The following is a 19,977-nucleotide window of genomic DNA, read 5'->3' on the forward strand; positions in this document are numbered from 1 at the left end:
ATATCAGGGCAGGTCTGAACAATTAGTGAAAGAAGGCATTGTAATAGTGAAAAGACAATAGACAATAGACAATAGGTGCAGGAGTAGGCCATTCAGCCCTTCGAGCCAGCACCGCCATTCAATGCGATCATGGCTGATCACTCTCAATCAGTACCCCGTTCCTGCCTTCTCCCCATACCCCCTCACTCCGCTATCCTTAAGAGCTCTATCCAGCTCTCTCTTGAAAGCATCCAACGAACTGGCCTCCACTGCCTTCTGAGGCAGAGAATTCCACACCTTCACCACTCTCTGACTGAAAAAGTTCTTCCTCATCTCCGTTCTAAATGGCCTACCCCTTATTCTTAAACTGTGGCCCCTTGTTCTGGCCCCTTGTTCCCAACATTGGGAACATGTTTCCTGCCTCTAATGTGTCCAATCTCCTAATTATCTTATATGTTTCAATAAGATCCCCCCTCATCCTTCTAAATTCCAGTGTATACAAGCCCAATCGCTCCAGCCTTTCAACATACGACAGTCCCGCCATTCCGGGAATTAACCTAGTGAACCTACGCTGCACGCCCTCCATAGCAAGAATATCCTTCCTCAAATTTGGAGACCAAAACTGCACACAGTACTCCAGGTGCGGTCTCACCAGGGCCCGGTACAACTGTAGAAGGACCTCTTTGCTCCTATACTCAACTCCTCTTGTTATGAAGGCCAACATTCCATTGGCTTTCTTCACTGCCTGCTGTACCTGCATGCTTCCTTTCATTGACTGATGCACTAGGACACCCAGATCTCGTTGAACTCCCCCTCCTCCTAACTTGACACCATTCAGATAATAATCTGCCTTTCTATTCTTACTTCCAAAGTGAATAACCTCACACTTATCTACATTAAACTGCATCTGCCATGTATCCGCCCACTCACACAACCTGTCCAAGTCACCCTGCAGCCTTATTGTATCTTCCTCACAATTCACACTACCCCCCAGCATAGTATCATCTGCAAATTTGCTAATGGTACTTTTAATCCCTTCGTCTAAGTCATTAATGTATATCGTAAATAGCTGGGGTCCCAGCACCGAACCTTGCGGTACCCCACTGGTCACTGCCTGCCATTCCGAAAGGGACCCATTTATCCCCACTCTTTGCTTTCTGTCTGTCAACCAATTTTCTATCCATGTCAGTACCCTACCCCCAATACCATGTGCCCTAATTTTGCCCACTAATCTCCTATGTGGGACCTTGTCGAAGGCTTTCTGAAAGTCGAGGTACACCACATCCACTGACTCTCCCCTGTCAATTTTCCTAGTTAGATCCTCAAATAATTCCAGTAGATTTGTCAAACATGATTTCCCCTTCGTAAATCCATGCTGACTCGGAATGATCCTGTTACTGCTATCCAACTGCTCAGCAATTTCGTCTTTGATAATTGACTCCAGCATCTTCCCCACCACTGATGTCAGACTAACTGGTCTGTAATTACCCGTTTTCTCTCTCCCTCCTTTCTTAAAAAGTGGGATAACATTTGCTATCCTCCAATCCACAGGAACTGATCCTTAATCTATAGAACATTGAAAAATGATCTCCAATGCTTCCACTATTTCTAGAGCCACCTCCTTAAGTACCCTGGGATGCAGACCATCAGGCCCTGGGGATTTATCAGCCTTCAGTCCCATCAGTCTACCCAAAACCATTTCCTGCCTAATGTGGATTTCCTTCAGTTCCTCCATCAACCTAGGTTCTCCGGCCCCTAGAACATTTGGGAGATTGTGTGTATCTTCCTCAGTGAAGACAGATCCAAAGTAATGGTTTAACTCGTCTGCCATTTCTTTGTTCCCCATAATAAATTCCCCTGCTTCTGTCTTCAAGGGACCCACATTTGCCTTGACTATTTTTTTCCTCTTCACGTACCTAAAAAAACTTTTGCTATCCTCCTTTATATTATTGGCTAGTTTACCCTCGTACCTCATCTTTTCTCCCCGTATTGCCTTTTTAGTTAACTTTTGTTGCTCTTTAAAAGAGTCCCAATCCTCTGTCTTCCCACTCTTCTTTGCTATGTTATACTTCCTCTCCTTAATTTTTATGCTGTCCCTGACTTCCCTTGTCAGCCACAGGTGTCCCTTACTCCCCTTAGAGTCTTTCCACCTCTTTGGAATAAATTGATCCTGCAACCTCTGCATTATTCCCAGGAATACCTGCCATTGCTGTTCTAACGTCTTCCCTGCTAGGGCCTCCTTCCAGTCAATTTTGGCCAGCTCCTGCCTCATGCCTCTGTAATCCCCTTTGCTATACTGTAATACTGACACTTCCGATTTTCCCTTCTGCCTTTCCATTTGCAGAGTAAAACTTATCATGTTGTGATCACTGCCTCTTAATGGCTCTTTTACCTCTAGTCCCCTTATCAGATCAGGATCATTACACAACACTAAATCCAGAATTGCCTTCTCCCTGGTAGGCTCCAGTACAAGCTGTTCTAAGAATCCATCTCGAAGGCACTCTACAAACTCTCTTTCCTGGGGTCCATTTCCAACCTGATTTTCCCAGTCTACCTGCATGTTGAAATCTCCCATAACCACCGTAGCATTACATTTTTGACACGCCAATTTTATCTCCTGATTCAACTTGCATTTTATCTCCTGATTCAACTTTGGGAAGTTGTAAGGAAGGAGGGAAATTCAGGAGTTTAGAAATTTGGCAGCAGAAGGTGAAACTATCAATGGGGATGTGATCGTGTTTTGATATACACAAGAATACAGAGCTGAAGGAACTTGGAGCATTAAGCACATTAATTAGTCTATGATAAAATTGTCATGAATCTTGGAAACTGCAACCCTGCAGAACCAGACAAAATGTTCTTCCACAATTTAAAACTAATTAATGCTTTAGTGAATTGGTCTCCATTTACAGGCATTTGGATGGACAAGGACTGTTTAGGGATAGTCAGCATGGTTTTGTATGTGGGAGTTTGTGTCTCACAAATTGGAGTTTTTTGAAGACTTGACCAAAATTTGAGGAAGGACATCCTTATAATTGAGACAGTGCAGCGTAGGTTCACGAGATTGATCCCTGGGATGGCGAGACTGACATATGAGGAAAGATTGAAAAGACTAGGCTTGTATTCACTGGAGTTTAGAAGGATGAGAGGGGATCTTATAGAAACATATAAAATTATAAAAGGACTGGACAAGCTAGATGAAGGAAAAATGTTCCCACTGTTGGGCGAGTCCAGAACCAGGGGCCACAGTCTTAGAATAAAGGGGAGGCCATTTAAAACTGAGGTGAAAAAAAAAAGTTTTCACCAAGAGAGTTGTGAATTTGTGGAATTCTCTGCCACAGAGGGCAGTGGAAGCCAAATCACTGGATGGATTTAAGAGGGAGGTAGATAGAGCTCTAGGGGCTAGTGGAATCAAGGGATATGGGGGGAAGGCAGGCACGGGGTATCGATGGAGGACGATCACAATGAATGGCAGTGCTGGCTCAAAGGGCCGAATGGCCTCCTGCACCTATTTTCTATGTTTCTATGACCAAAAAGGTCGATGAGGGCAGAACTGTAGATGTTGTATATATGGACTTCAGCAAAACATTCGACAAGGTTCCGCATGGTAGGCTGCTCTGGAAGGTTAGATCGTGTGGCATCCAAGGAAAGATAGCTGAATGGATAGAAAATTGGCTTCACAGAAGAAAGCAGAGGGTAATGGTGGAAGGTTGCTTCTCGGGCTGGAGGCCTGTGACTAGTGGTGTGTCTCAGGTTTCCGTGCTGGGCCCTTCACAGTTTGTCATCTATATCAATGATTTGGATGAGAACATACATGGCAAGATTTGCAAGTTTGCTGATTATATAAAAGTGGGTGGTTTTGCAGATAGTGAAGATGGTTGTGAAAAATTGCAGCAGGATCTTGATCGATTGGCCAGGCGGGCTGAGGGATGGTTGATGGAATTTAATACAGAGAAATGTGACGTGTGGCATTTTGAGAAGTCTAACATGGGCAGGACCTACACAGTGAATGGTAGGGCTTTGGGGAATGTTGTAGAGCAGAGGGGTTTAGGTGTGCAGATGCCTAGTTCCTTGAAGTTGGAGTCACAGGTAGATAAGGTGGTCAAAAAGGCCTTTGGCACATTGACCTTCATCAGTCAGAGTATTGAGTATAGAAGTTGAGAGGACATGTTGCAGTTGCATAAGATGTTGGTGAGGCCGCATTTAGAGTATTGTGTTCAGTTCTCTGCAACATGTTATAGGAAAGATGTTGTCAAGTTGGAAAGGGTACTGAGGATTTACAGGGATGTTGCCAGGACTGAAGGGTCTGAGCTATAGGGAGAGGTTGAGTAGGCGGGGATTGTATTCCTCGGAGTGCAGGAGGATGAGGGGTGATCTTAGAGAGGTGTATAAAATCATGAGAGAAATAGATCGGGTAGATGCGCAGTCTCTTGCCCAGAGTAGGTGAATCGAGGACCAGAGGGCATAGGTTGAAGGGGAAAAGATTTAATAGGAATTTGAGGGGTAACGTTTTCACAGAAGGGGTGATGGGTGGATGGAACAAGCTGCCAGAGGAGGTAGTTGAGGCTGGGTCTACCCCAATGTTTAAGAAACTGTTAGACAGGTACATGGATAGAACAAGTTTGGAGGGATATGGACCATGGCAGGTGGGACTAGTGTAGCTGGGATATGTTGGCTGGTGTGGGCAAGTTGGGCCGAAGGGCCTGCTGTATCACTCTATTTTCCAATGGAGCTGTAGCAGGAAATCTAGTGTTCCTCCTCACTGTTTCGATTCAGATTCTCCAAAATGAATGTTTGAGTGAGATGCAAAGATGTGTATAGTACAATAGTTGTTGTCCAAGGATAATGTTCCCTTTACAACCCCCACCCCTCCTTGTCCTCCACCACCATGGGTCCAAAACTACATGTTTCCAAAAGAACAAGTCAGATACCGGCAAACTTAGAGTAGAAAATTGTATAATCTTATTTTAGAGCTCTTTGTTTTTGATGAGGTGCCTCTGTAGCTAGTACATGACCGAGCAATAACACTTCCATTGTTTTCTTGCTTTGTAAATTGCAATGTCAGTTATATGATATTGAAGGGTCTCGTCCTGAAACGCCACCCATTCCTTCTCCAGAAATGTTGCCTGTCCCGCTGAGTTACTCCAGCTTTTTGTGTCTACCTATATAATATTTGATGATTGATTCCTATTGGTAATTAATCATAGTTTTACATAAGCTTTAATTTGAAGTCACAATTCTATTATTATTTCACTGTTTGCCTTCTGTCTAGAATGCAACATTTCTAGGCATAATGGACAACCATTTACAATAATCATACAGCTTATAGTTTCATTGTTAAAGTGACCATCACACTTGGGGTACCGATCTGAAATGTCACCTGTCCATTCCCTCCATAAATGCTGCCTGACCTGCTGAGTCCCACCAGCACTTTTTTTGTTTAAGATTCCACTTCACGTTTTCTGAATGGTTGACCGCGGGAGAAGACGGCAGGGAAGAGAAAAGACATTCTGGCCTTCCATCACAGTGAGGAGGTGACTGGAGGAGACTCACTGTGATGGATGTTTCTTTTTGTTTGGTTGTGTGTGTTATTGCTTATTTTTATTGCTCTTATTGTTGGACTGTTGGTAATCTTTCATTTCACTGCACATTTATGTGTACGTGACAAATAGACTTGACTTGACTTGATATTCTTTCTCAGCCGTGCAGGGAAATAATGAAGTTTCAATGTGGGACATGGAAACTGGAGACCGGCGATTCACTCTCTGGGCCAGCAGTGCTCCACCTCTCTCAGAAATGCAGGTTGGAAGTTATATCTTAAATGCTTAGGAAGTGTTCTGCTTAAGTTCTTATTCATGCCTCATGGCACCCATGCCTTTGAGACCGAAGACTGAGTTCAAACTCTGTTCTGGAGACGTCAGTATAAAATGTAGGTTAACGCACTACTACAGTGCTAGGAAGATAGAGAAGGATAGGTGACTTTTGCCAGGAAAGAAATGGAGTCCATTCTTAAGTAGGTGATAATAATAAGCGAGTTCAGTATTCCGACTGAGCATGCACAGGTCATAGGTCGTGGGGGCAAAGCATTGTCACCAGCTGATCTGCTGCGTGCAAACAAACCTTCGTTTCATCCGTCTTTTCCAGTTTTGCTTCGTAGAGGTAATAAAATACTGCTTTCAAAACTGTTAATTAGGTGTATATATGGTTAAGTTGTACAAAACTGCGATGATTTTGTGGGTTTTATTGCTTTATGCTTCAGTGCGTGAGCAAGATACTGACTGAATAACAAGCATTTTTTATTGTTCTTTGTTTTGGAGGGGGGGGTGGAGAATGAAATTAAATGTATGATTTCTATAACTATCAAGAGACTTCTGAATGAATCACAGTTCATCTCTGAGGCTAGAATATTTGTTGTGGTTAAAGTTCGATGCAAGTTAAGGACAGCGTTTTCTATTTCAACCTGTTTCAGTGCTGCACCGAACGTGTTCTCTTACCCGATCGCAGACATGCTCGCTGCTGTTTGTCTGAAATATTGAAATTAACAAAAATGTTGCTGTTAATTCGCACTTCAGAGTTAAGTTGGGGAGCGGGGCTATCCCGTCACACGGATATGTTTTCATTTTTCACCGGAGGGGCAAGGAAATCCGGCGAAGTGTTCGGACCCACAAACTCAGTGACATCAGTCTGAGCCGCCCGCCCCTTTAACACAGTCTCTGACACAATGTTCACATCTGCACATTTACGCAAACTATTGGCCAGTTCCCAGGGTAGGTTTTCCTCTTCCTTCGATCTTTGCTGCGGATTCTCAGGGTTGACGTGTAGTTTCCTACCTCAGTAACTGTTAAGCTCTCTGAGGCCGCTGCTCCTCAGAGTCTCTGATCCCTGCATTCGGATTCGTCTCATCTTTGTTCTTGCATGACCCTGTCATTTTAAACAGTCCAACACCTGACACAGACTCCAGTTGTGTAGGAAGGAGTTGCAGATGTTGGTTTACACCTAAGATAGACACAACAAGCTGAAGTAACTCAGTGGTTCGGTTAGACAACTTCTCTGAAGAAAAGGAATAGGTGACGTGTCGGGTCGAGACCCGTCTTCAGACTCTAGTTGTGGTAGCAACAACTCACAGTATGTCTGAAATATAATTTATTTACTTGTTTATTTAAAATAAATTATATTTCAGACATACTGTGAGTTGTTGATACCACAACTAGAGTCTGAAGATGGGTCTTGACCTGACACGTCACCTATTCCTTTTCTTCAGAGATGTCTGACCGAACCGCTGAGTTACTTCAGCGTGTGTCTATCATATTTTTGTACAAATTAACCATATATACACCTAATTGACAGTTTTGAAAGCAGTATTTTTACCTCTATTTAGGTAAGGTATGTATACACGCAGCAGATCAGCTGGCGACAATGCTTTGCCCCAGCGACTTACAAACTGCGCATTCTCACTTGGAATGCCAAACTCGCTTATACACACACAGAAAAACACCATTTCATATGGTAGAGACAGCATGGTTTTATGAAAGTTCAACAGCCACTTAAAGCAGAGAACTGTAGTGGTAGTAATTCCTCTTGGACCCTGAGGAGCTGCCTAAGATGATGAATTAAAGGAGAACTAGTGGATGTACTTTGAATTAAAAAAATAAATCAATAATTTGTCTCAGGAGGTTGGTGCATTAGTGAGGGATCATTAGTTGGGAATACTAATGGATAGATAATTTGTTAATGGGCAGAGAAGAGACAGATTGAACAAAATCATTTCAGTCAGTAACTTGCTACTTGGCACAAGGAACAACACTAGGGTTTCAGTGTAAAGATCTTGTAAAGATCTCATTGTAAAGTGTTTGGACATCTGTTATTTACAATCTACACTAATTATTTGGATCAATTGTAACAGCTGGTAATGATTCCAGGTCAGTTAGAACATGATTAATGAATCGTGGAGTAGGCTTACTGCTGACCTATATCTTGCATGCTTATACGATTACTTACACTTGGGATTCCTCTTCTGTAATGAGTGTTTCTGTCTTCGCTATAGCAGGCATCTTTACAATTATTATTGTAAAGAGATAACATGAAGGCTTTGTGTCAGTAACCAAAGCAAGTTTGAGGTCCAATTGACTATATTTACTTTTTAGCCTTCAGCACATAGTGTTCATGGAATCTACTGCAGTCCAGCAGATGGAAATCCTCTATTGCTAACAGCTGGGTCGGACATGAGAATAAGGTATTGTACTTTTTGAAGTTTTGATTACAATTGGGTGAAGAACAGATATTATTTGTTATCTTAAGCAGTATTATTTTTGCTATTTTTAGCGGCTCAAGTACAGATCCACATAGAAAAATAGAAACATAGAAATAGGTGCAGGAGGAGGCCATTTGGCCCTTCGAGCTAGCACCGCCATTCTTTGTGATCATGGCGGAAATCAGTAACCCGTGCCTGTCTTCTCCCCATATCCCTTGATTCCGCTAGCCCCTAGAGCTCTATCGAACTCTCTTTTAAATTCATCCAGTGAATTGGCCTCTACTGCCTTCTGTGACAGTATTCCACAAATTCACAACTCTCTGGGTAAAAACGTTTTTTCTCATCTCAGTTTTAAATGGCCTCCCATTTATTCTTGGACTGTGGCCCCTGGTTCTGGACTCCCCCAACATTGGGAACATTTTTCCAGCATCTAGCTTGTCCAGTCCTTTTATAATTTTATATGTTTCTATAAGATCACCTCTCATCCTACTAAATTCCAGTGAATACAAGCCGAGTCTTTCCAATTTTTCCTCATATGACAGTCCTGCCATCCCGGGGATTAACCTATGCTGCACTCCCTCAATTACAAGGATATCCTTCCTCAAATTTGGGGACCAAAACTGCACACAATACTCCAGGTGTGGTCTCACCAGGGCCCTGTACAAATAGCCGAAGGACCTCTTTACTCTGATACTCAACTCCTCTTGTTACGAAGGCCAACATGCCATTAGCTTTCTTCACTGCCTGCTAAACCTGCACGCTTACTTTCAGTAACTGGTGTACAAGGACACCCAGGTCTCGTTGCACTTCCCTTTTTCCAAATCTGACACCATCGAGAAAATAATCTGGTTCCTTGTTCTTGCCGCCAAAGTGGATAACCTCACATTTATCTACATTATACTGCATCTGCCATGCATCTGCCCACTCACTTAACCTGTCCACGTCACCTTGCAATCTCCTAGCATCCTCTGCAGTTCACATTGCCACCCAGCTTTGTGTTATCTGCAAATTTGCTAGTGTTACTTTTAATTCCATCATCTAAATCATTAATATATGTTGTAAATAGTTGCGGCCCCAGCACCGAGCCTTGCGGCACTCCACTCGCCACTGCCTGCCATTCTGACAGGGACCCATTTATTCCTACTCTTTGTTTCCTGTCTGCCAACCAATTCTCTATCCATGTCAATACTTTATCTCCAATACCATGTGCTTAATTTTGCCCACTAATCTCCAGATATACTACATCCACTGGCTCTCCTTCATCCATTTTACTTGTCACATCCTCAAAAAATTAAATCTGTCATCCATACTGAGTAGGCAAAGTTCATAAATATGTTTGCTCCTGTAATTCTAAACTACTGTAAAGTTCTTTGTTTTGCAACCTGGGGATTATAACAATGAGAAAAAATTAGAACATTTATTGGAAATTTCAATTTGCTTGGTATGACTTTAGAAAATTTATTGGCAGATTTTGTATTTTTATTGAAGGTTACTCCATTTGGAGAATTAAACACTTGACTTTTTAATTAGTATTTGATTAAGCTATTTCCAAGTGTATTGTGGTATGGATTCAATGCAGGTTAAAATTCACTTCTAGATAGTGGAATCCCAACTGCATTAGCCTGATGAGCACCTAGCATCGGTTTATGCTATTTGAAACAAGAATGATAGAATTCAAACTATGATGGCAGAAGTGAAGGGGCAGTATATCACTGGCCCAAACCTTTCAAGTATATATATGTCAACTGGTTGTCGTGCTTTATGAATTGTAAAGTTCTCTGTCCACTTTATTGATGACCTCTCTTTCCGCATTATTCCACTACAAAGCTAGTAAATTTCCTATTCGTATGAAGAAAGTATTGTTCACGCTCAAGTTAGGGGTGTTCTCCACATCTCCTTGAAGTGCTGTAGAATTTACTCATAACAATGAGCATTAATCATTCTGCTGTTTTCAGATGGGATTAATGGTACTTTGTATTTACAGTCCACTTTCTGCCTTTGACCTTGTGGGAAACAGCTGAAAGTTATTTATTTATTGCCATCTGCATTTCTTCCATGGCAATTGGCAAATTTGGCACATCTCGCTAACTTTAAATTTATGTATTAAAATCAACAGAAAATGTTAATTTCCTTTTTATAATCAAAGTCAGGTCAAAGTCAATTTTATTGTCAATCCTCAGCCAGTTTACACAGACAGAAAATCGAAATACCGTTTCCCACAATCCCGAGGAACAAAGTGCATAAAACTAAGTTAAAATTAAAAAGGCACAGCAAACAACAATCAACATAAAATATAAAATATAGTCACTTCAAATGCGTTAAAAAAATTTTTTTTTAAAGTGTCTGGTGCTGGATGTGCGTGTGTGTGGGGTGTTAAAGTCCAGGTCCAATAGGGGCAGGGGAGAGAGAAGGAAGGGAGGGGAGAGAGTTCAGCATCCTGACAGCCTGGTGGAAAAAACTGTTCTTTAGTCGGGTGGTGCTTGACCTCAGGCTGCGAAACCTTCTCCCTGAAGGCAGGAGGGTGAAGAGGCTGTTGGAGGGGTGGGAGGGGTCACCCACAATGCTCAATGCTTTGCGGGTGAGGCGGGTGGTGTAAAGGACCAGGAGTGTTGGGAGTGAGGCGCCAGTGATCCTCTCAGCAGTGTTCACTATGCGCTGCAGGGTCTTGCGGCTGGAGGCTGTGCAGCTGCCGAACCACACAGTGATGCAGCTGCTGAGGATGCTCTCGATGGCGCCTCGGTAAAAAGTGTACATGATGGGTGTGGGGGCTCCCGCTCTCTTCAGTTTGCGGAGGAAGTAGAGGCGCTGCTGGGCTTTCTTTGCGATGGACGTGATGTTGTTGCTCCAGGAGAGATCCTCGGTGATGTTCACCCCCAGGAATTTGGTGCTGCTCACCTGCTCCACAGCAGCACCATTGATGGTCAGTGGGTGGGGGTGTTGGGTGTGCGTTCTCCTGAAGTCGACAACAATCTCCTTTGTTTTCTCCACATTCAGGAAGAGATTGTTGTCTGTGCACCACGCGGCCAGCTGGTCCACCTCCTTCCTGTAGTGGGTCTCGTCGTTGTTGCTGATGAGACCCACCACTGTTGTGTCATCCGCAAACTTGACGAAGTGGTTGGAGCTGTAGGTGGGTGTGCAGTCGTGGGTCAGCAAGATGAAGAGCAGGGGGCTTAGCACACATCCTTGTGGGGCACCCGTACTCAGCGTGATGGTGTCCGATGTGTTGCTGCCGACCCGTACGGACTGGGGTCTGGCAGTGAGGAAGTCCAGCAGCCAGTTGCAGAGAAGGGGGCTGAGGCCCAGATTTGTTAGTTTACAAACCAGCTGCTGGGGGATGATGGTGTTGAATGCTGAGCTAAAGTCTATGAACAGCATCCTAACATATGAGTTTTTAGTGTCCAAGTGGGTGAGGGCTGGGTGCAGAGCAGAGGAGATGGCATCCTCAGTGGACCGCTTAGCTCGATATGCAAACTGAAACGGGTCCAGGGAGGGGGGGAGGTTGGATCTGATCTGCTTCATGACCAGCCTCTCGAAGCACTTCATGATGGTTGAAGTCAGCGCTACAGGGCGGTAGTCGTTGAAGCAGGATGGAGAAGACTTCTTGGGCACAGGTATGATGGTGGTTTCTTTGAAGCACAAGGGAACAACAGCCTGGCTCAGGGAGATGTTGCCAGGCTGTTGTTCCCTTGTGCTTCAAAGAAATCATGTTATCATAGCTAACTGGCAGATCAACCATGTTGCTGAAAGAGCATTTAAAGTTGTACTGAATACTTAGGGAATTTTGGAACTTCTGCCAAGGCAGACTAATTATTTCTACCGCAAGTGGAGAAAATGTCTGATTCTGGCAAAAGGTTCAAAAGGCTTTGGTTTACTCCCATATGTTGGCCAGCTTTAGATATTCAATGTTTTGAGGTGAGCTGTGAAATTGATTTTGGGCAGTATTAATTAGCAGCCTGCTTTTTCCTACACCATTGTTAACCATTTTAGCTGACATCAATACCACTGCTTGTGTCCAATTTCAAGATTTGGTGACCATCAGCTGTTTTATCAGCGCTGCATAATTTTTCAGCCTGATCAGATCATCATCAGCTCACCAATGCATGTTTCCAACGGAAGTTGCTTCTTAGCAGATTTTCCTCTTCCATACAGGAAACATAATCTACAAATGTTATGCTTTTTGTGTTGCCTCACAAGGTTAAAGAAACTCAGCAGAGCTATCTCAGTTAGCGCACTTGACTTCAAGGGTAGTAAGGTTTAAATTTCCAAACTTGTTCAAAAGTAAAACTGCATTTTTGGAGGCTATCTTTCAAAAGAGATGTTAAATTGTTCCTGGCCTCTCAGGACATAAAGTTATGCAATGGTTTTTAGATTTTTTTTTAGATTTTTAGATTTAGAGATACAGCGCAGAAACAGGCCATTCGGCCCACCGGGTCCGCACCGCTCAGCGATCCCTGCACATTAACACTATCCTACACCTGCTAGGGATATTTTTTACATTTGCCCAGCCAATTAACCTACATACCTGTAGGTCTTTGGAGTGTGGGAGGAAACCAAAGATCTCGGAGAAAACCCACGCTGGTCACAGATCGGTGCCCGTAGTCGGGATCGAACCTGAGTCTCCGGCGCTGTATTCGTTCGCTGTAAGGCAGCAACTCTACCGCTGCGCCACCGTGCCGCTCATTATTAGGAAGAAGGGTAATGCCTGGTCAACATTAAGTAAATAAACCCTTAACCAATGCCAGAAATCTGGTTATTACCACAAAGTTGTATTTGGAACCTTGCTCTATGGAATTAGGTGTCATGCAATTATCATACAACTCTAATTACAATTCTGAATGAATTTGTTGGCTACAAAGTGTTACGAGGTGTTCTGAGTTGTGAATGGCACTATGTAAATGCATCCTTCCTTCCTTCCCACAGCCAGTGGCACAGCTGGTAGAGCCGTTGCCTCACAGCGCCAGAGGCTCGGGTTTGATCCTGACCTGTGTGGAGTTTGCACGTTCTCCCAGTGACCGACTGGGTTTCCTCTGGGTGCTCTGGTTTTCTCCCAAGTCCCAAAGATGTGCGGGTTTGTACATCAATTGGCCTCTGTAAATTGTTCCCTAGTGTGTAGGGAGTGGATGAGAAAGCACGATAACGTGGAACTACTGTGAGCTAGTGAGTGGTAGTTGTGTGGGTGGGCCCATTAGGCCTGTTTCCATGCTGTGTCTCCAAACTAAAGGAAACTAATCAGCAGAGGATTCTCCAATGAGTCAGTAACACAAATGAGCTACTTCAGTGGCAGCATCCTCAAAAAGATAAATGTTGTAACAAGTCCACTGTAGCCACTAGAACAACCACAACTAGTATGAACTAATGTTAAGGGTTAATTTAACATTTCATTTATATTCACACAGGTTCTGGGATTTGGCATATCCAGAGCGATCATACATTATAGCAGGAGGTGCAAATGATGCTCTGCATTGTCCATCTGTCTCTTACTACAGAAAGATAATTGAAGGAACTGAAGTTGTCCAGGTAGGCTTATCTGTGTATAACTATCTGAAAGATCTCTCAAACCTTTATTGAAATGTGCAAAAGTAGTTCTTTGTACAAAATATTAATTCTTGTTTGTGACATTATAGAGAGTCAAAGGTAGTATAAGAAAATAACTGCAGATGCTAGTACAAATCGAAGGTATTTATTCACAAAATGCTGGAGTAACTCAGCAGGTCAGGCAGCATCTCAGGAGAGAAGGAATGGGTGACGTTTCGGGTCGAGACCCTTCTTCAGACTGATCACCAACAGAGCCACCAGCATTTAAATAATTTTTAACCTCATTTAAATGTTTATTAAAAAAACTGTAGAGTGAGTCCAGATGTATGCATTAGTCACGATGGTGTTTTTTCCTCATAAAACCTCAAAAGTTGGAAATACTTATTATGCCAGGCAGATTCTAGAGAAATAGACATACATCAAACAGCTTTTATCTTGATTCCAAGATTCCTGTTCATGGCCAAAAGGAATTAAATGTGAAAAGCATTTAAAAAGAAATTGGACAAAGGAAAGATGGAAATAAAAATATACTGATGCACTGTAGACAATAGGTGCAGGAGGAGGCCATTTGGCCCTTCGAGCCAGCACCGCCATTCAATGTGATCATGGATGATCATTCTCAATCAGTACCCCGTTCCTGCCTTCTCCCCATATCATATCATATCATATATATACAGCCGGAAACAGGCCTTTTCGGCCCTCCAAGTCCGTGCCGCCCAGCGATCCCCGTACATTAACACTATCCTACACCCACTAGGGACAATTTTTACATTTACCCAGCCAATTAACCTACATACCTGTACGTCTTTGGAGTGTGGGAGGAAACCGAAGATCTCGGAGAAAACCCACGCAGGTCACGGGGAGAACGTACAAACTCCTTACAGTACAGCACCCGTAGTCAGGATCGAACCTGAGTCTCCGGCGCTGCATTCGCTGTAAAGCAGCAACTCTACCGCTGCGCTACCGTGCCGCCCTGACTCCGCTATCCTTAAGAGCTCTATCTAGCTCTCTCTTGAATGCATTCAGAGAATTGGCCTCCACTGCCTTCTGAGGCAGAGAATTCCACCGATTCACAACTCTCTGACTGAAAACGTTTTTCCTCATCTCAGTTCTAAATGGCCTACCCCTTATTCTTAAACTGTGGCCCCTTGTTCTGGACTCCCCCAACATTGGGAACATGTTTCCTGCCTCTAACCTGTCCAACCCCTTAATAATCTTGTACGTTTCGATAAGATCTCCTCTCGTCCTTCTAAATTCCAGTGTATACAAGCCTAGTCGCTCCAGTCTTTCAACATATGATAGTCCCGCCATTCCGGGAATTAACCTAGTAAACCTACGCTGCACGCCCTCAATAGCAAGAATATCCTTCCTCAAATTTGGAGACCAAAACTGCACACAGTACTCCAGGTGCGGTCTCACTAGGGCCCTGCACAACTGCAGAAGGACCTCTTTGCTCCTATACTCAACTCCTCTTGTTATGAAGGCCAACATTCCATTGGCTTTCTTCACTGCCTGCTGTACCTGCATGCTTCCTTTCAGTGACTGATGCACTAGGACACCCTGATCTCGTTGTACGTCTCCTGTTCCTAACTTGACACCATTCAGATAATACTCTGCCTTCCTATTCTTACCACCAAAGTGGATACACACATTACACTAGTTATTTTCCAATTACAGTTATCAGGTATTTATTCTAGATTTATTTTGGTTTCTTTTTAACTAAATTTAATTTAATCAATTGTCATTATGGAATTTGTGTTGCAGTCCATGTGGGAATAGCATGCACAGAGTCTCTTGCCCAGTGTATTTGAATCGAGGATCAGAGGACATAGGTTTAATGTGAAGGGGAAAAGTTTTAATAGGTATCTGAGGGGTAACTTGTTCACACAAAGGGTGGTGGGTGTATGGAACAAATTGCCAGAGGAGGTAGTTGAGGCAGGGACTATCCCAACATTTAAGAAACGGTTAGACGGGTACATGAATAGGACAGGTTTGGAAGGATATGGACCAAACGTAGCAGGTGAAGCTGGGACATGATGGCCGATGTGGGCACGTTGGGCCGAAGCGCCTGTTTCCACACTGTATCACTCTATGACACTGACCCGTTCTTTTGCCCAGCCCCTGAGAAAAATAAAACTTGATATCAAATTAATCAAAATTTTACGGTTCATTACGAAATGGGTACAGAAGGTTGCAGGGGGGGAAAAGCTTGAATCACGGGAAAATAATGAGTATACTTTTTTTTACAGAGTAACCAACTGATAGGTGAATTGTTTATAATTCGGCGTAAAAATGCATTCTATTGAAAACACTGTAAAGTCCACATTTTTGTAGAGTGTTTAGTTATGGTCAGAACTTTAAAAAAATTAGAAAAGAGAGAAATAAGCCAATTTAAAGGATGATAAAGAAATAAATTGTAAGGTTCATTTTGAAGAAGTAATTTCTTTCTGACAAGTTAAACAGACTTTTTTGGGTGTCAGATTTATTATTTTCAGTTTTGTTTTTCTGTATATTATTTGCATCAATAGAAGCAGTAGCCTTGGTCCTAAGGTTACGACCACATAACCAGGACCCTCACTGAGGCACTCAGTGCTATTCCTCAAATAAAGCAAGATGCAAGGCTCAATATACTCCCTTAGATGGTTGTACAAGAGCTGGATTTTAACATAAGCAGAGGAGTTTATGTCTGTCCTGCATTTAGCCAGCAGCCAACAAGAGATTGTGTGCAGAATCTTAACTAATAAATGTCAGAAAGTCTCAGCAGGTCAGACGGCATTCAATGGTGAGAGAAACAATTATTGTGTCAGGTCAGTGACCTCCCACTTTACTTTTATTTAAATACTTTGAAGAATTTGGGGAAGTCCTAACTACATGAAATGTTCCCTTAAAAGTTTTTTTCACCCCCTAAACAGTGGCATATATCAAATTATAATTGTTCAGATTGTTTGAAATTCTTGTTGGTTTTCACTGATTTTGTGCCAAATTGTCTTGACAAGTTTTTTAAAATAAACCTTTATCCAGGACACCTAGTGTACAAAAAGATTGAAATGATCAAGGGGCTTTTGATTTGTGTACTTTGCATAACATGATACATCGATTAAGGAAGCTTCTTAATAGTCATAAGTACTAACTTTTTATTGCATTTGACTTGAAACATTGAAACAAGTTAAGTAATACTTTTCCTTTTATGGAAATTATATTTCGGATAGACATTTATACTCAACTTTTAAAAATGTTTTAAAGTGTTTCCGATAAATGAGAACATCATATTTTTGTTTTGGAAGGAAATTCACAGCAAGCAAAAAGTTGGATCATCAGATGATGTGCCACGCAGAGGTCCTGAATCCCTCCCAGTTGGACACCACGATATTATCACAGATCTTGCGGCTTTCCAAACCACTCAGGGTTTTATCGTAACTGCTTCAAGAGATGGAATTGTCAAAGTTTGGAAGTAGAAGTGCAGATGTGTTTCAGTTGGTTTTCCTCAATATCATTTTGAAGAAACAATTACATTAATACATTTGTTTACAGTATGGAGCAGAGGAGATTATGCAGATAATTGCCTCATGAAAATGAAAGTCTAATATGTGTAACATTCTTATTTTTATGGGAAAGAGTATGTTCACATTTTCAAATTATTTAACCGTTGCATCCTAAATGATGTTGGAACTCCAGATAGGGGTTTGCACATGTTACTTCACAATCCAGAATATGACTAACAGCAGTTTATAAGCTTTGAATGTATTCTCACCATTCTGCGTGTGTGTAAAGAATTTGTTCTCGGTGTTTGAACTTTGTTAATACAAGAATATGTATAATGTTTTTTAAAGTCAGATTTGCGACAATTCCAAATAATTTAATCGTGAATTATTCAGGAGCACTTTGGAATTTAAAAGAGCATATAACTTTAAGTAAATTATTATTATATATTTTTGGGCACCTTCAGAAGGAGAATATGCCTGATTTAAGTTTCTTCCTATGTCAGTTTGGTTCTGTGGGGAGAACACTTTGAAACAGGGTATGATCAGAATCATTAACTCTTGAATGGTTGCAGTATTTTGCTTTCCAGTTTTTTTTTAATAGGTTGTTGACCACAGCTGTAGGCTGAATTTTGCAATGCATTTACACTGAGGCTCCAGGATATTGACCATCAAAAATTTTCTAGAGATGTTTATTAAGTAAAACTCAAATCTGTAATGAGTCTTTAGGTGAGATAAATGTTTGGCCTCTGAAGGTAGTCTAAAGTGATTAAATATTTAATAATGTACAGAAGGTGCTGCAATGGATTGTGCAAAATGATTAAGCAGCCATCAAATGATGTAAAGAAAATAAACTCGAAAAACCTTGCAGTTTAGATTTTCAAAGTTTATTTTAGAAATGTTCCTAGTTTACATGAGGACAATTGACATCAATTTAAGAAAACAATAACAAAGACAAAAGTCACCATTGCCAAAAATGTGTTTTTTTTCCTTTTATATTTGGACACTTTTGGCAGGTTATGCTCGGTTTTGACAAATATAAAAACACTGCCACATACTTTCAAGTCATAAAAGTACATAAGCATGTAGCTGCCAGTGAGCAAAATTGCTTTAATATTTAAACTGCTCAGTATAGTAAAGTATCTAGATTTTTTAGGATCAGTTGGTATGTTTGAATATCGCCTTATTTAGTAAAGATATTAAAATGTTGCAAACACTGAAGGTATGTTGCAAAAGGAAAATATTTCCTTTTGATTTAAATTAAGCTTTCAGTTTCTGGAATCCTTGTATAACCAAAGTAAAACAATTTTGGCATCCTGCTGGCGTGAGGTCATTTTTTGACGAGCAAGTAAAATATACAAAAAATGAACAATTTATAATCTCAAGTTTGTTATTCGGCTGCTGAAGTTCTTGAAAGTAGTTATGCCATTGGAGACTGCTTCTATGTTGCAAATATAATGATGAAGCTGTATAGTGCACTGATGCCCCTCTTTGTGCTTCCCTCCAGAAACCTGATCTATTATAACACTTATTGCCTGGGGAAGGAAACGTTATAATTTTTTTTTAAAGTTAAAATTACAGCACCTTTCAATTAGCACACGTATTCCTATCCACACATTCTCAGTGCTAATTGAGGTAACAGTGCAATCACATACTAGAAAATTGTAGCAGTATCAATGAAGTAGAAGGTGTGGCACAGCAGTAGAGCTGCTGCCTTACAGCACCTTACAGACCCAAGCTCCTGACTACAGGTGCTGTCTGTATGGAGTTTGTACATCCTCCCTGTGACCATGTGGTTTTTCTCCGGGTGCTCCAGTTTCCTCCCACACTCCAAAACGTACAGGTTTGTAGGTTAATTGACTTTGATAAAGTTGTAAATTGGCCTTGGTGTGAAGGGTAACATTAGTGTACTCGGCATGGACTCGGTTGGGCCGAAGGACCTATTTCCTTACTGTATCTCTAAAGTTTAAAGTCTAATTGCTGAAGAATAAGATGTCAAGAGCCACTGAAGCTCCGCCAACTCTAAGGATAGGCATGTTAAACAAATGGAGGCCAGTTCGTTGCTCAAGGGATTAAAATGAATAAAAGCATGAGTGTTGATAAAATAACTTATTTTTAGACAATTATTTCAATTTAAATGTACTAATATAATTCTACAATAAAGTGTGCACTAATACAGCTATTAACTGGAAACTGTTTTTTTTGTTTATTGTGGAAATAATAACAAGAATAAATTGACACAAGGTTTCACTAACATAATTTTCACATTCTGGGAGATACCATTAGTGTAGTGTTTTCATTATCAGGAATTGGTTATAATTTTAGTGTGTCACCATGACATTGCACTGAAAATGTACATGGATTATTTTACTTGGTCACCATGGGGCTCCCTCCTCTCTTGCCTGCAGCACTAGCCAAGGTGGCATCGAGCCAGGGGTAGCATCAGTCAGTCCGTCCACTATATCCACCGAACCCGCACTGACCATCGAGCCACACACACTATACACTAGGAACATTTTACAGCTACAAACCTGTACATTTTTTGGAGTGTGGGAAGAAACCGGAGCACCAGAGAAAACCCACACAGATCACGGGGAGAACGTACAGACTTTTAAAAAGGAGAGAGTGGAGATATATAAATGTGGGCCCCAAGAGAGTGAAATTTCAGAATTAATAATCCAAAATGAGGATATAGCAGATAATTTAAATCAATACTTCACATCAGTTTTCCTG

The 19,977-nt window shown here is 41.7% G+C and overlaps 1 protein-coding gene across 1 annotated transcript in view; it reads left to right on the forward strand.

Annotated features, from left to right (window-relative positions):
- pik3r4 (phosphoinositide-3-kinase, regulatory subunit 4) overlaps window positions 1–19,426 on the forward strand; it is an 87,095-nt gene extending 67,669 nt beyond the window's left edge. Inside the window, exons 16-19 of the mRNA XM_078415425.1 lie at window positions 5,681–5,781; window positions 8,124–8,212; window positions 13,627–13,747; window positions 17,050–19,426. Of these exons, the coding sequence (XP_078271551.1) occupies window positions 5,681–5,781; window positions 8,124–8,212; window positions 13,627–13,747; window positions 17,050–17,220 (482 nt within the window). The 3' untranslated portion in view covers window positions 17,221–19,426. The remainder of the gene's footprint in view (window positions 1–5,680; window positions 5,782–8,123; window positions 8,213–13,626; window positions 13,748–17,049) is intronic.
- Window positions 19,427–19,977: the final 551 nt, after the last annotated feature.

Source organism: Rhinoraja longicauda, chromosome 2 (genome assembly GCF_053455715.1).
Source record: "Rhinoraja longicauda isolate Sanriku21f chromosome 2, sRhiLon1.1, whole genome shotgun sequence".
NCBI lineage: Eukaryota > Metazoa > Chordata > Chondrichthyes > Rajiformes > Arhynchobatidae > Rhinoraja > Rhinoraja longicauda.